The sequence below is a fragment of the Phytophthora ramorum genome (assembly GCF_020800215.1).
Source record: "Phytophthora ramorum isolate Pr-102 chromosome Unknown Phyram_PR-102_s0021, whole genome shotgun sequence".
Taxonomy (NCBI): Eukaryota; Oomycota; class Peronosporomycetes; order Peronosporales; family Peronosporaceae; genus Phytophthora; species Phytophthora ramorum.
The window spans coordinates 32,566-47,660 of NW_027150667.1; the positions used below are offsets into that span (position 1 = coordinate 32,566).

The 15,095-nt window shown below is 52.6% G+C and overlaps 6 protein-coding genes across 8 annotated transcripts; 3 read left to right on the forward strand and 3 right to left on the reverse strand.

The window, feature by feature from the left end:
* Positions 1–2,238: 2,238 nt before the first annotated feature.
* KRP23_14321 (uncharacterized protein) lies at positions 2,239–4,137 on the reverse strand (the record flags this gene model as incomplete). Its single annotated transcript, XM_067885132.1, has 5 exons — positions 2,239–2,258; positions 2,339–2,355; positions 3,313–3,367; positions 3,935–4,047; positions 4,118–4,137. The coding sequence occupies 5 exons, from the start codon at positions 4,135–4,137 to the stop codon at positions 2,239–2,241; spliced, it is 225 nt and encodes a 74-aa protein (XP_067737334.1).
* Positions 4,138–4,757: 620 nt separating this feature from the next.
* On the reverse strand, positions 4,758–5,422 carry KRP23_14322 (uncharacterized protein; the record flags this gene model as incomplete). The annotated part of the gene is made up of 5 exons (XM_067885133.1): positions 4,758–4,816; positions 4,904–5,063; positions 5,132–5,170; positions 5,261–5,330; positions 5,400–5,422. The coding sequence occupies 5 exons, from the start codon at positions 5,420–5,422 to the stop codon at positions 4,758–4,760; spliced, it is 351 nt and encodes a 116-aa protein (XP_067737335.1).
* Positions 5,423–5,765: 343 nt separating this feature from the next.
* KRP23_14323 (uncharacterized protein) lies at positions 5,766–6,343 on the reverse strand (the record flags this gene model as incomplete). Of its 3 annotated transcripts, none has more annotated exons than XM_067885135.1 (4): positions 5,766–5,836; positions 5,920–5,979; positions 6,062–6,232; positions 6,313–6,343. In XM_067885135.1, the coding sequence occupies 4 exons, from the start codon at positions 6,341–6,343 to the stop codon at positions 5,766–5,768; spliced, it is 333 nt and encodes a 110-aa protein (XP_067737337.1). The 3 variants fall into 3 exon arrangements, with proteins under 3 accessions (XP_067737337.1, XP_067737336.1, XP_067737338.1); XM_067885134.1 differs by having other exon boundaries at positions 5,766–5,839; XM_067885136.1 differs by having other exon boundaries at positions 5,766–5,839; positions 5,920–5,982.
* Positions 6,344–7,770: 1,427 nt separating this feature from the next.
* Positions 7,771–10,635, forward strand: KRP23_14324 (uncharacterized protein; the record flags this gene model as incomplete). The annotated part of the gene is made up of 1 exon (XM_067885137.1): positions 7,771–10,635. One exon carries the CDS (start codon positions 7,771–7,773, stop codon positions 10,633–10,635), a length of 2,865 nt encoding a protein of 954 aa, XP_067737339.1.
* Positions 10,636–11,071: 436 nt separating this feature from the next.
* On the forward strand, positions 11,072–11,608 carry KRP23_14325 (N-acetyltransferase family 8 member 2; the record flags this gene model as incomplete). Its single annotated transcript, XM_067885138.1, has 1 exon — positions 11,072–11,608. One exon carries the CDS (start codon positions 11,072–11,074, stop codon positions 11,606–11,608), a length of 537 nt encoding a protein of 178 aa, XP_067737340.1.
* Positions 11,609–12,434: 826 nt separating this feature from the next.
* Positions 12,435–14,930, forward strand: KRP23_14326 (uncharacterized protein; the record flags this gene model as incomplete). The annotated part of the gene is made up of 3 exons (XM_067885139.1): positions 12,435–12,886; positions 12,951–13,045; positions 13,138–14,930. The coding sequence occupies 3 exons, from the start codon at positions 12,435–12,437 to the stop codon at positions 14,928–14,930; spliced, it is 2,340 nt and encodes a 779-aa protein (XP_067737341.1).
* Between the last annotated feature and the right edge of the window lie 165 nt (positions 14,931–15,095).

The following is a 15,095-nucleotide window of genomic DNA, read 5'->3' on the forward strand; positions in this document are numbered from 1 at the left end:
CTATACCGGAAAAGCTTCCGCTCGTCTTGCTCTTTTTGGTTGCCTGCATCTTCCCTGTGTGACCTGACCATCAGGAAATACGACATATATAACTTGCCGCTTCCAACTCAAACAAGCAGATGTTGTCGTACCCAAATTTGCCGATTCTTCTGAGTCGTCAGAAACTTGATCATCGTCTCCAGCCTCGTCCGCGTCATCTGGAATGAAGTCGGTGTCGCTGCTTTCGTCCCGCTCGATGTCAAGCGTAGCATACATGTCGTTTAGCTCGGCCCGCTTCCGTTTTGGCGTGCTCCATCCTTAGTACATGTACAAACAACGTCAAATAACGCATACATCGATAAAATCAAGCCGAGGTCATCTTACCGGTCGACGCGCCACTCTCTGCTTCAGCCATGGGCCCCCCTCGCTTGCGCGTAGCGTGTATGACGCCTCTCCACCGCTGTTCTCGTGCTCTCCGCGCCGTACGCGTCCAACCTCCGCCGGTCCGGTGACTGGATCCTCCCCGTCCAGCGATTCTGAAAATGAACGGCGCTCAAAGCAGCGAACTTAACAGAATCGTATTTAGAAGGGCTAGTACGATACGAAGTACGTATTTAATCGAAGATGGTAATTTAGAGAAATATATTCTCCTAAAATTTTTGAAACCTTCATACAGCAACATTACATGTCTCATATTCGTGAAAGCAACCTTAGGTAAAGGTTGCGGGAACCACTCCCCGAAAATCCTGAATGGCGTTACCGCGACCTTAAGTACAGCTGTTTTTTTTAGTTTTCGAACGTACGACAGGATTTATGTCGACCTTAGAGCTAAAAGCGACCTAACCAATGGTATTTTTAAATAGCTTACACAGCCAAGCGACCTCCAGCCGTTAGTAATTCTCTAAATTTAGAGATGGTGTGCACGACATAGTACATGTACACCACACAGTTATGTGTGCGCCACAACTCCTCGTGTATTCTACATGCAGTGGACTTGTCGATTTCCCGAAGATCCACCAGTCGCCTGGAGGATGAACGACAGAGAGCTGGCACGCGAGCTGGTGCGCGCACGGCTTGCTGAAGTTGCCGTCTTGAAGAGCGCACTCGATGATCTAACCAAGAACTTGGAGGAGATGCTACGTGCGCAGATGCATCTTCAGTCCCTGCTGGAAGACCACGAAGAACGGAGCTATAACCTGGCAGAGGCGTTGAAGGACAGTGGGGTTGGTCAGGAAGAGGATCTTTCTTTTAGTATGCTGCTGGAGATGGTGGTGCACAGAATGAAGGGTTGATGCAGAAAGATGGAAGTCTGTATTAACGAGCTTAATACAGACTCAGAGTTGATTGAGTAGCTGCTGGTTGATTTTGCTAGTGATAGCTGCATCAGACTCCGAGATGCGTCTCTCCTGTGAATAGCACATGATGATCCATAGAATCCTCAACCGCATCACTTTGACATCATACTTCGTGACCTGCTGCTGCTGGCGCTCCATGTTCCCAGTGAGGTAATTATGCACTTGAGCTATCACCAAAACACCACAGCTCGAGAAGTCAGGTTGCTGTGGCACTTCAACCCACTCGAATGCATCCACGACCAGCAAACTTTCAGGCATCGATGCCTTGTGCCACCTCTCCACAAACCCGCGGATTCCTTCTTGTGCTTCTCTTTCTTCGTTGCCGTCTATTCCGTTCCAGACAGTTTCCATCTCGTCGTGGTAGTCATCATCAACGAGGGGCTCGTACATGCTAGTACGCACCCGTAGCTTCTGCTGAGTTGCGTCGTGCTGGAAACCGACGATAATTACGCCCCAGTGATTTCCTTTGAGGTTGACAGGATGCACGATAAACTTGATGTCTGCCAACCGCAACTTCGGCTGTGTAGGCCATCCTAGAATCCATGACAGCGACGATAACAGGAAGCAATTTCCCACTGAGGCACCCATTATTTCGAGGCAAAAGTCGAGTGGGCTATCATTCAGCCACCCCCGACACAGGCTACCCACAATCTGCTCAAAGCTGATCATACCTTCACCGGAGCGTGTGGCAAACTCAGTGCGCAATCGGCTGGACGAAAATTTGCGATAACTTCATTCGCGATTGTCTGGTGCCGACGACGGACGCTATCCGCAGACAGCCCAGTCGTATTCGTCTCGTGCGAGAAAATCTCCACATCGGACTCGACCGTACGCCAATCCTGCTCGAGCCACTTTCTATCTTGAAACCACGACTTTCCTTTGGCCTTCACAGCATAGAAACTTGTCAAACATCCAACAAATTGACTAGAAGGATGACGGTGTTATAGCAACCTTAGTCAGTAAAGCAACCTCGATAAAGCAACACATTCGTAAAGCAACCTTACCCGCTGAATTTCCACAACTTTGGATCAATTGACGCGACGATATCCAGCACAAGACCTTGCATCTTCGCTGATTCATCGGGCTCATTTGGTTTGTTCCTTCTTCTGTTCCTGGTACTTGTTACCGCAGCCTGCATAGAGCTGGCGAGATCCGGCGGAATGACAAACCGGTGTTTATAATTTGGCGGTCGGACGAGTTTCCACTGACAAGTTATTGTTCGGGACTTCAAGTACGCATCCTCCAGCTGGACAGGATATCTCTCCAGCATTTCCATCACCAACTTCATGTTCACAGTGTTTCGCGCCCACACCAAAAGCTGATCCATGGATACCGTAAGATTACTCGGGTACGAGTGCACTGCAAGTCGATCTGGCATCTTTGTCTGACGCAACTGCTTGAGCGTTGTCCTCGGCTTCCCTCGACCTTTCGGCTTTGGAACGTTGATGATATCAACTTGACGTGGGGGTTTCATCGAATCCTCTGCTGCTGTGCCGGGCTCGTGGTCTGTGCTGCCAGGTTCCTGCTTCACGAGTGTCCGTTGAGTCGGCGGAACCTCATCACCGTCTTGCTCATCAGCAGTGTCGGTCGACCCCTCCATGCAGGGTATCCATAAGGATAGCTGTCCCCACGGCGTCTGCTGGATCAACTGCAGAGATCAATTCTGCTTCACTTTTTTTCTCGCCGCAGTCACTGGTATCATCTGAGTCCTCATTGTCATTGGAGCGTGCACGAGAGGTCCCTTTGTCCTGACGCAAGCTCTCATCCATCGTTTCCTTCCATGCTTTCAGCTTCCTGTAAAATTCTGGACTGGACAAGCCTGCCAAGTGATTTAATAAAGGCTCCAGCATCGCTTTTGCGTAAGAGTACTTCTCTGCAGACGAGAGAACCACGTTCATGGCGTCTGAGCCTGACGTACACGACCTGTTTTGGAGGGTTCGAAGCAGCGGCAGGGACAGATTCATCACCATCCGGCAACCTTACTTTCGGCGACTTTATGTAGGACATCTGCACAATTGGCCGCAAAGCATCAGCTGCAGCAGCGAGATCATCTTTCACTTTTAGCGCAGCCAATGTGTCCCATCTTTCGTCGACCGCTGCAGTAGGTAGCATTTCAAATTTGTGTTCTTCACGCGCCAAATGCATCAGATGACGACAGGGCAAGTGATTGCTCTTGTAAAACAAACACGAGCACGTCCACGCCAGGTCATTGCACGTGAAAGATTCACCAAAGCAATGCACCCTCCATAGAGAAATGCATGAGCCCACTCGCGAGCACTCGGTGTGAGTCGTATAGTTGACATATCGCTCCCACTCTTTTTTCACCTTCGCCAGCACTTCGGTTGAAAGGCGACGTGCCACGCCTCTCAAAAACATGGGAATTGTCTTCGGCATGCGCGAGGTTGAGTGATGTTGGCCGATAGTAGAAACAATTTGGTGCGTGATCGTCATTTGGTGTTGTAGAAGCCCAGCAATTGTCTTGTCAATTCTGGTTTTGTGTCCCAGCAGCATTTTCACTTGGTTCCAGTTTGACTCGATCCTGTTTGTTGTTGTATTTCCCGCCGTGAAGTATGTACCACGAGTAAAGTTAGCCCACATACTTGAGCACGAGTCCCAATTCTTCTCGAAATACGCGAAGAAAGCCAGTCGCTTGGCCTCCATGCAGTACTGCTTTAAGTCTTCGTAGTGTGCGTTATAGGCCATTTCACTGCGGCTGCATTAATCAGTTGCAACATGTTAGGTAAGATAAGGTGCAACAAATGAGAAGGATAGCAACGACGCACCTGTACAGCAGTTTCATCATGAGAAGAAGGAGATCCTCGCGCTGGGACATCTTCAAGCGATACACCGGCCGCTGCATCACCTTCTTCCAGTACGAAATGGCATGAAATTGACACAATAGTATCTTTGCCGCAGGAAAGGCCTTCTCCAGCACGCGCCACTCGACAAAGTCTTTGTCAATTACCACAGTAGAAATGTTTTTCCAGCCAGGGTTTTTCTCCTTGAAATAGTCAAGCACGGTAGCAATCGTCTCTGTCTGCTCGTTCAGGCAAATGAAGTCAACCACAGGAAATCCTCTGCCTGACGACCAGACTCCCTAAACAGTACACGCACGACAAGACAATGTGTATGCGTAAGGTTGCTTTACCATTCATAGGGTTGCTATAATTCAGTCCAAGGTTGCTACAGCAGCAAACTAAGGTTGCCATAAGATCGAGTGCATACGTACCCAGGTGATATCCAAGATTGTTAGTGCCGTGCGTGAAATCCATTGCAAGAGTCTCGCCCCACCGCTCGAACATCATCTTTTGGATCTTGGTCTGCATCACAACTCCACACGTCACGTCCATTTGATCCTGGAGAACGAGAACGTCGCTTCCTTCCAGCTGCCGCAAAGCGTGAAGCTTGTTTTTAAGGCGGTCCTCAGCTGAATCCTGCCCCATAATACTCCGGATCAAGTTTCGTGTTTGCTGGGGTGTCACCTTACATCATGTAACGTTATCAAATTCAAACACGATGGCCGTTAGTTCACCACCATGGACCATTAGCTGCAGCGAGCGACTTCGTACCAACGCGTTGGTTGAGAAAGTTTGCGATGTGTTTGGATGACACCCGAGCGTCTGCCAACGTCTTCACGTCCTCACGATCCTGCTTGTCCAGAGACAATGTCTTCGTCGTATGATAGGATGCAGCCACAGAATCGGAAGTCGGATGTGAATGCGTATGATTCTGTAGCGCAAGAAGAGCAACTGGCAGTTAGCACGATACAACATCAACGTATAATGACCAATGCGTACCTCGTTTCTGATCACTATCTCGTATTCGTTGGTTTCCGTCTGCACGATAGTTGGCGTCAATCGTGCCTTGCACCCGCAATACCGCGACTTTCGATTTCGATAGCCTTTTGATCGGGACCCCTGTTTAACTCCGTGCGTGCAGCGAAATATTCTGTAGCTCCATTCATATCGAGAAGGCAGTTGATCTTCGTCATGCGTGCTGTGCATCCACAAAAATAGCAAGTGTTAGTTCAAGCCCGCCAATTCACTCACATAAAAATAAACTTACTGATTGTGCATCTGGGTTTTCATCGAGCTCCGGACGCGAAACTTGAGTTTATTCTTTCTTTTGTACTCCTCGAACACATTGTCAAATTGCTCCCACATGTTGATGACTACAGACGGGAATGGTGGTACCACATTTGCAATGTCGTCACGAGCTGCATCGAGCGCAGCGATTTCATCGTCGTGCTGACTTGCACGCTTCCGAGGAGTGTATTCAGGGCGCAGCTGCTCCCCAACTTCGTCGCCACCCTGCAGTTGTTCGGATTTGTCGTCGCCGTCGCTTCCGTCAGCAGGTTTGGGTTCAAAGCGTCGACCCTCCGCGGAATCCTTCATCACGTATGGCTCTCCGCCCTCATTAGCGTCAAAACAATCAACCGCTGATTTCGCCTGCTGCTTCTTCGCCAGGGGAGAAGCGACGCTTCTTCGTTGGCATCCTGGATGCTGCTAATTATCAGCATGCAATGGGTTAGTTAGTAAATCAACCATACCTTAAAGCAACCATGACCTTAAAGCAACCTTAATACCTGACATGGCTCCGCGACGGCTGCTGCCGACCTTCCGACCTTTAGATCTGCGAGCCTTCCCTGCTACATGCACGCCACCAAAACATAACGCGTCGTCATCAGCAACTGATAGCCATACAACCGGTCGATATCGCCCACATACCTGGTGTTCGTTCAGCGTCGCCCTCGTCAAAAGAAAACAGCTCGTCCTCTTCTGACTCATCGTCTTCTTCCATTATGTAGTCGTCGTCGCTGCTGTCATCCTTCTCGATGCCAAGCGTGGCGTACATGTAGTTCAGCGTCATCTTCTTAGGTTTCTTGCGCAGACGCTGCCCTTCAACAGACACAAACGTACACCCACAAAACATTCAGTGATATGCGTGCACCTCTACATGCCAGCAGCGTTACCCTTACCGTGTGGGTCCTCCCCCTTTGCTGGCACCATGTGTCGTCTTGTGTAGCGCGGTATTTGCGCTTCGTCCGGTGCTCCGCGTTCTGTACGTCTCGAGATCCTCACTGCCGCGCAAATTCTAGAATGGACGGCTCTGAGAGCTCCAATTTCGTACTTAGGGAATCGCACTTAATGCTTTATTTCAGCAATTGAATTTTGGGATTATATATTACGGCAGAATTTTTGAAATTCGTCTAAAGCGACTTTACACTGCCAAAAGCGACCCTACATGTCTCACCATTAAGGTCGCGGTAACCACTCCGGAAAATCCTGCGGGAATCGGCCCAATACCGGTACACGTAGCAGTAGATTCAAGGGTGATGGCTAATATGTAGGTAGTACTAAACCAAATTACTTTATTGAAATAGTAGTACAGATAGTATAATGTTATTACTACTGACAATGTGTCTTTCCAGCCGAATTAACCTACCAGCGCTGAAACGGTGCCGTGGTAGAGGCACCACCAACGCAAGAGCGGCTCTTGATACCCGCTGTGTTGACACGATATATACGTCAGGAGCCCCAACCGGGGGGGGGGGGGGGGGGGGGGGGGGCAGTCTGTAATAGTCTGGATCAAGAAATGTCGCTCGCTTTTCTTGAGAACCGAAGTTGAAGTCTGCAATTATTCCCGTTGAAGCCGAAAGATGAATACATGCATGCATCCTCTTCCTCCTCAGCGATTCCTCACACATTCGTGTGTGGGGTCGCACGGACCACCTGGCAAGTCCTTTGCATTCCCACCTCGTCATCAGCAGGTGGCAGCTTTTTTTTCATCTTGCCACATCAGCTGCTCGACTATTAATACACGAATGCCTCCAGGACTGCCCTCTACTGTAGAGTCTACACCACCGGGTAAGACAATAGCTTGAGTTCAAATCGCGAAGCGTCTCCCGTCCACAAACTCGCGCACGAGGTGATCCCTGGCACAATTGACGCAATGCGAGAACCTCATCATACGTGTAAACTGTACAGATACATGTATTTACATGTACTGTAGCCCACTGCCTAAAAGCTTCTTTGTGTCGGTGCAATCGAACGAGCGTGAGCAAAATCGCCATGCAAAGTCTGGCAGTTCGACGTAAATGAGCGACCACCTATGGCTCTCGGCAATCGGTTCGGCCAATTACATGTACGTGGCGCCTCTGCCGGCTGCCGTCTTGTCGAAACCCGCCTTCCATGATATCCCACTCCCGCCATCACATATCCGACTCCCTCCACTATCCAATCACCTTCAGTTATCTATTTTCCACACAACCCGACTCATCCCTATAAAGAGGATCCACTATCACAGTTGGCATCCAAGCTGACTTGTTCTGACTCTTCTCTATTCCAACAGAAGCTGCACTTTCCGATCCATTCAGCCGAGCAGCTCCATTCCTCGGTACGCTACGCTTCACTTGCGCTCTGACCGCCTTAGGGACATGGCGCTCTCGGCGGTGGACGATGAGCAGCAGGCTCGGCTCTGTGGCCGCGCGCGCGCCAAGGAGGTCTTCCAGCCCATGCGCTGGAAACGCATCGGGGCGTTGGCCGACGAGAACGCGAAACTCTACGAAAGCGCGGGACGCCACAATATCAATTCCTACAGTCTACGGGCTGTCAAGCCCTTGCAAGCGTCATTGGCCGAGGTGGAGGCCGTACTAACGGACCACACGGCACTATTAGGGAGGGATGACACGCCCTCGCTGTTAGCCAGACTTTTACCAGCCACGTACGTGTCGGGTGGCCGAATCGCGCGGTATTCGACGCTGGAGCATTCGACCAGTGAACGGGAAAACGTGGCGCTGCAATACGCGAGACTCAAGCCTTTTACAGTCACGAACCAGCAGCAGGAGACCAAGAACTCGACACAGCTGGAAAGTGTCGACAATTATGTGTTGCTGGGGTACACGCTGTCCACAAAGCTGCAGCGCTCGGACACAAGCAAGAAAAACAAGGGAACGCCACGCACGTCGGCGTCGGTGCCATCGCTGCTGCATTTATATCGGCCGGTGAGTGCTCCGACGTTCGCGGAGAGGAGACACGACTTTCAGACCGAGAGACTCGCCACGAGTGACTTTAGCATCACGTACATTATTCAAGAGGTGGCGTCCGAGGAGGAGCAGCAGAAGGAGAGTACCGTGACGCTCGAAGTCGTTCTGACCTGCTCGCTGGACCCGAAACAGGACGTGGAGCAGGATAAGGAGGTTTTGCGGCAGCAGAAGCAGAGACTTCGACATGACGCGCTGTGTCTCACAAGGCTGCAACCGTTTATTGACGCCTATCGACAGGAGAAGACCCGCGGGAGTGTGAAAGAGCCGCAGCATGACCCCAAGAACTGTGACCCGAATATGCTGCGGGGTAGTATGTTTGCAGGTGGACGGACCTGTGGAGTCTGCCACCGCAAGTTTGGCCCGTTCCGGTGGAAGCGACACTGCGAGACGTGTGAGAAGGTCGTGTGCAACCAGTGTCTGTCTGTACTGGCGGCTGCACCGTCGCTCTCGCGTCGCAAGAAGCGCGTGTGTTCGCAGTGTTTGTACGGCGAGACTGCGAACGTTGCTGCGCTGCACAAGGCAGCGACTGGGGCAGTGCTTGATGACGGGAAGTCTTCAATTGACTCAGCGAAGGTGCTGGCGTCGCCGGAGAAGTCGGCGACGATTAGCGTTTTCCAGTTCCCGAGCTTGGAAACGCTGGTCACGAAGCACAAGTCAAGCAACGCCTCGTCCAGTGAGGCAACTCCGAGGGTTTCTGGTCGTGTTCAGATTGACTTGGGCTTAGACCCTTCATTGGCGTCTAGTGTTTCGAAGACCCCCGATCGGCGGCGAGCACGTTCACGACAGTCGCAGCTCTCGCAAGGGTCAGTTGTTAGCTCAACGTCAAATGGCAGCACCGCTAGCAGTTTTGTTGCGGCAACTCCGGACATCCGACGAGCAACGTTGAGCGGACGCGCTGACTTTGCTGATGTAGACGAATCTGCAATGGCCAAGTCGATGCGTACTAGACGTGCGAAGACCGTATTGCTCGACGACCCGCACACCAAGCCTGCAGCCCACAGCCACAAGTCTTTGAACTTCATCACGCCTCTGTCTTCAACAGCACCGACGCATTCCTTGTACTCCACCGAAGGAAAACAGGTCGAAGTGCAGCAACCACAGCAAGAGGTGGTGAAGCCCCGAGCGAGCTCGTACAGAGGCTCCAAGATTCAGTTTGTGCAGCTCAAAACGCCTGAGCCGGATTATGAACTCGACTATAACTGGTACAACATATTCCCCAAGGCCCCGGTCGACCGCTCAAATGCTGCTGAGAAGGCTCGCGCACGTTACGTTGAGGTGTCTGGCCTCAAGGTGGATGCTCGCTCCTTGGTATTCCTCCGTCATGACAGCGAGCTAGAGGGACTGGCGCGTTGCGTGTTGGAAGTGGCCTCGCAGTGGCATGGCTGCAGCATTAACATCGTCGGCAGCTTCGAAGTATACTGTCTCCTGACGGCGTCCAACCAGCGCGAGCTCGACCTTGATGACGAATTGCTGGAGCTTGAGGCGTCTCCCGTGACAGTAGACGACGTCGTTCCTCGTGAAGAAAGTGTTAGCTCGTACGCGGTGCACCACCGCTCGCCCTTCTTCGTAGCGGACATGGAGCATGACCCGCGCTTCCGTGCCCACCCGCTCCACACAGACCAGGGAGTTGTGTCGCTGTTTAGCTTCCCTATCTACTCCTCCGGCGCTGATACAAGTGGATCATTGTATAGCGAAGGAGAAGCGTATTGCGTGGCCACGCTCGACTTGTGGAAGCGGGATCGCGTGCCTGCGAGCAGCCACGTCTCGAACGAGTGGATTTCCAGTGTCGGTGATTTGCTACGCAACATCAGCGCCCGCCTGGAGGCGTTAGCACTGGAGTCCCACGCCTTCCTCAAGCCTCGTGCACGTGCTGGACACTCATTCGGGTCTTCCTGCGATTCGCGAGGCAGCACTCGACGAGCCGATTCAATCGTCGACCTGTACGATATCGACAGCGAGTCCGTGGTCGACTCTCCGCCGCTGTCTCAAGCTGAGACTATGGATCGGCTTACGAATCTGTCGTACGCCAAGGTCCGTGGCCTTGGTTTTACGGGCATGGGAGGCCCCGGGTCCTCGACGTGGAAATACGACAGTGACAATGAGAGCAATACGTCCAGCCAAAGCGCGAGCAGCCAGAGCTCGCGCTTCTCGTCACACCTTTATTCGGCCTCCGACATGCACTCGACGATCGAGTCGCTGCTGCAGCAGGCTTCGCAGACTTCCAAGTACATCAGTGAGACGGGAGTATCCATCTAGATCATAGCCGTTTGAACTAAGTGAAAACGTATGAGTTTATCAAGATCACGAGTTGCCGCTCAAAATCCCTACTGCAGAGATCTCGAGCAAGTAGTTTTTCGACACACGATGACCCCGGTTCACCTCAGCAGGGCGTTAATTTAAGCAGCTGTAGTCTGCAGTCTTTCGGAGCAACTTGATGCACAGAGTGTTGGCGCTTCCAAACCAAGTGTTTAGATGAGCGTGCATTATTAAGTCACTGCTGGCGGGAAAGGTTGCTTACTTTCACCAGAAGATTCTTGAGAGGAGATCGTGCCAAATGAAGTGTTCATGCAAGCAAAATCCACACACACAACACTCTAAAGACAAATTCGTGCTTGGCGTCTTCAGCTTCAGCTTCATTAAGCTATTTGCCCCGTTCCATTCACACCATTCCAGAACAGTTTGAAGTCACCTCATGACGGCCAAGACGCAGGAGACTATCGATATCCGGCAGTATCGCCCTGAAGACCACGCCGCCATCACCAAGATATTGGTCGAAGGCTTGATGGTGGTCGACGATAACCTCGACTTCCGCTACCTGTGGGAAGAACGAGTTCGAGAAGACCTGACGAAGGATTTCGCCGACATCGAGGCGAGTCACATGGCCCCTGGCGGCAACTTGTGGGTCGCGACCGCGACGAAAGACGGGGCGAGCAAAGTGGTGGGTATGGTCGGCTTGCAGCGCACATCCCAATCCGTGGGAGAAGTTCGGCGTGTGTTTGTGGATCCCAAGTGCCAACGCATGGGTGTCGGCCGCAAGCTCTTGGTGCACCTCGAGCGTTGGTCCAAGGAGCACGGGGTCGAGAGTTTGTCACTGACGACAAGCGCCAAGAACAAACACCCACAGGCGTTTTACGCCGCGATGGGGTACACCAAAATGGAGGAGACTCTGTACGCCTGGAACAAGAACCCCATGTACTTCGAGCTGTGCAAGTTCGTCAAGCAGCTGTAGATGCCGTTGCCACAAGCGATGGCCTGTAACGTTGTCAGCAGACAACCAAAGCAAGACGCAACCAAGTTACTTCCCACCGGCTTGCTTTTACCATGTTCTGATCACTTGCCAGTCCCCAACGTTGAGCCCAGCCACGCAAAAACCCACCCATTTGAATCAATGCGAGCGCCACGTTGACATCTGGACGGAGATAGCCGCAAGCTGCGGGATTTTAGAATCCGTAGCCATGTAGATCACGCCCGGTGCCGTCCAAGCAGACCTTGTTCCTCAGTCGCCAAGAGAGACTTTCCCCCCTTGTTGTCAACGTGGCGACAATGCCACAAGAGTGTTCGAGCACGCTTCAATGAATTTCGTTCGAGACATCCATCAGTCGCCAGCGCATTCCACGCAGCTGACAGTGCCAGCGGCAGTGCTCGAAGAACGAAGCACTACTGTACTTCTTTACTTTACCAACGACGTAGCACTGCTACTAACAGTGCCACTGCTAGCTACGGTAGCAGCTCGCGCTGTCGATCCATCGCATCCATTCCAGGAGCAGAGACCGTGAGTCGCGGGTCAGTTGCACTGCGGACGGCACGCTTCGACTCCTTTTGTTGACACGCTCGGCGGCTGTAACGGGCGCCAGGAGGGATAGTCCATCATCGATACACCTCCACCTTCGCTCATTTATCTTTCGTCGCTGCAAACGTCACGCAGGACGCGTAGGAACCGAGGGATTCGCACTCGGTCGCATGAATAATGGAGCGCAGGATCTCGCGTTTCGGCAGTCGAAGAAGACCTGGAGCTTGCTGAACGCAGTCCAGAACCGAGTCCAAGGCCGAGTCCGATGCTGCCTCCATTTCGACAACCTCGACGCCCCGTAGCGCCTCCACCTCCGCCTCCTGCGGTTGCAACTGCTGCTCCTGCTCGACGGTCAATTGGGGGTTCGCTACCACGTCGGTCGCTGCTGGCGCCTGAGGAGGTGAGACCGTCGGATAACGAGTATGCACGGGGACGAGATAGCGACGAGCGCAAGAGCGAACAAGAACCTGAGAGTGAAAAGCCCAGAGGCAGGAGACCAAGGAAGAAACGCCGCAGTCGAATTCTGAGCGAGCTGCGGCCAGTCGAGGGGCCGGAGAGCGCGCTGCCGAGTGTGCCACCAATCGACGACGACGACGACTCTCACGACGCGGACGACCCGCTCGAAGCGACCGACTCGGGTGCAAGGGCGAAGGAGGCGTTCGCTGCACAGCGTGTGCGCATGCGAAAGGCGTGGTGTCCTGATCTGCGGATTTACATGTACGTTGGCGACGGAAAAGGAGCTGAGCTGGGATATCACTCACGTGGATATTTGCCTGTGTAGGAAGAATGCGCACCCGTTGTTCGGTATCTGCGCGGCGCATCGACATCACCCGTACAAACGCGGTGATCGTTTTCTCGTGCTATGTGTTGCCTTGCGTACGTCAGGCATCGTCGGTATGGTGGTAAAGTGCTCGAAAACTAACCGGCTATTCTGCTTTGGTGCTTTTGCTACGCTATTGATCTTTTAGTGGTGGCGGTGCTGCTGTGTGGACTGTTTGCGATTCGAGACTGCTGCACGGAGGTGCTGGATGAACCGGTCGCTGTGGTTAACCGACGACTGGAAACGACTGCGCGAGAACTATCAACAGCGGCATATTTTGATGAGTCCGACGCACCTCCAAGCCGTCTGCGTGGAGGTAGAAGAGCTGTGGCCCTCGCTGCTACCTACAGATTAGGTGAGACTGAAGCTGATGACGTGAAGTGCTTGCCATTCTACGCGGACTGCAGTGCTGTATCCTCAGTGTGTGCTGACGGTTCAGCGTGTCGATCTGGGACGGATAATGCTGTCGCCCAATGTGATCCTGATGAAGTGCCGCAGAAGTGCGTCGCTGGGAGCTGCCCGATTGGGTGGACGTGCAATGCAAGCACCAACTCGTGCACCCCTGCCTCCAACTATGTGTGTTATCTTCCAGCTGCAGAGACGGCAGTCGATTTTGCTGCAGACTCCGATGGCACCTTTACAGCTATTGAAGCCATTTTCCAGATTCTTCAAATTGCTGCCAACAAGCACGCTGCGGAAATGCAGAGCAATAACTCGTCGTCCCAAGATGGCACAGCTCAGCAGTCCCAGTCGGCAACACCATCACCCCGCACGCCATCGCCCCCGACCACGTCAACACCGCCAACTTCGTCTTCATTAAGTTCAGGCTCTGCTTCGATTTCCACGGCGTCTTCGAGCCATTCATCTGAGCCATCTTCTTCAGCAGCATCAAGCTCGTCATCACAAGAGGTTGACACCTCAAGTTCAAGCTCAGCTTCAAACTCGACGTCGGAGTCGGCGTCAGGGTCAGTTTCTTCTGAGAGCTCGACAGTGAAAGTGACACTGACGGAGCCTGTCAACGGGGCAGTGTACAGCTTGTCGTCTACTATGCTCATCGAGTGGCATCTGACGCTGATCTCTGGAATCGACCCGGGGCTGCAAAACTTTCGAGTGGACTTTAGCGCTGACAATGGGATCTTTGACACTATCGCAGCCAATGTGTCATCATCTTCATCTTCGGGGTCCAGTGACGACAGCAGCGTTTTCCAGTTTGAATGGGAACTGGCAGACAACATATCGTGGCTGTGTACGACGTGTGTGCTGAGAATCTGCGCTCTGGACGTGGAGTCTGCTACGGATGAGAGCCTTTGCATCCGCTCGGACGGTCAAGCGGCAAGCGATGGAAGTAGCAGACGTCTTCAGACCACAACCGTCGAAGGCAGCAGCAATAGCGACATTACCTTCCGTATTGTGCGCGAAGCATTTGAGTGTTCGTGCGGAATGGGCCATGCCTCGTTCATTCTGGCTGCTGTGATTATCGGTGCGTGCATTCCGGTGCTGCTGCTGCTCGCGGAGCCTTTGGTCACGTTTTACCGTGATCGTCAAGTGTTTGGGTTGTTTGCACGTCGCGATGGCCCTGTTCGGCCGGTTATCGCAGGTTATGATGCCACCTCTGCCACTCGTAAGGGTCGAGCAGTGCTCGTCGTGGTGCTGCTAGCACTTTGTGTGGCGTGTGGCTTCGTGGCGGCGCAGATCACGACCACCAACTTTTTGACGGAGAAAGGTGCCATTGTGGTGCTGTGGGTGGTGACATTCGCGATTGCGGCAGTGTTGGGGGTGCTGGTGTACTGCACGCTCGTGGGTTTCGTGATTTTTAGCTTCCGTTGGTGGAGAGAGCGTGCACATGATCATCGTGAACCCTCGGGACTAAGCGCATATCGCAGCTCGTTGCTGTCCAGCGACGTCAACGCGAACAACGAGAGTATTATGAGTCCTCCGTGAGCTGAGCCGTAGTCGGCTGCACGGGGAACAAAACATGAAGCAGGAATAGGATATCGTATGAAAAAAGGTAGTCGTAGAGATAGGAAAAGTAGAGTTGATAGATTAGACAGGATCGTAGAGAGTGTAGTTTGAGCAATATGCAGTATGTAGACGTAGGAGTCATGG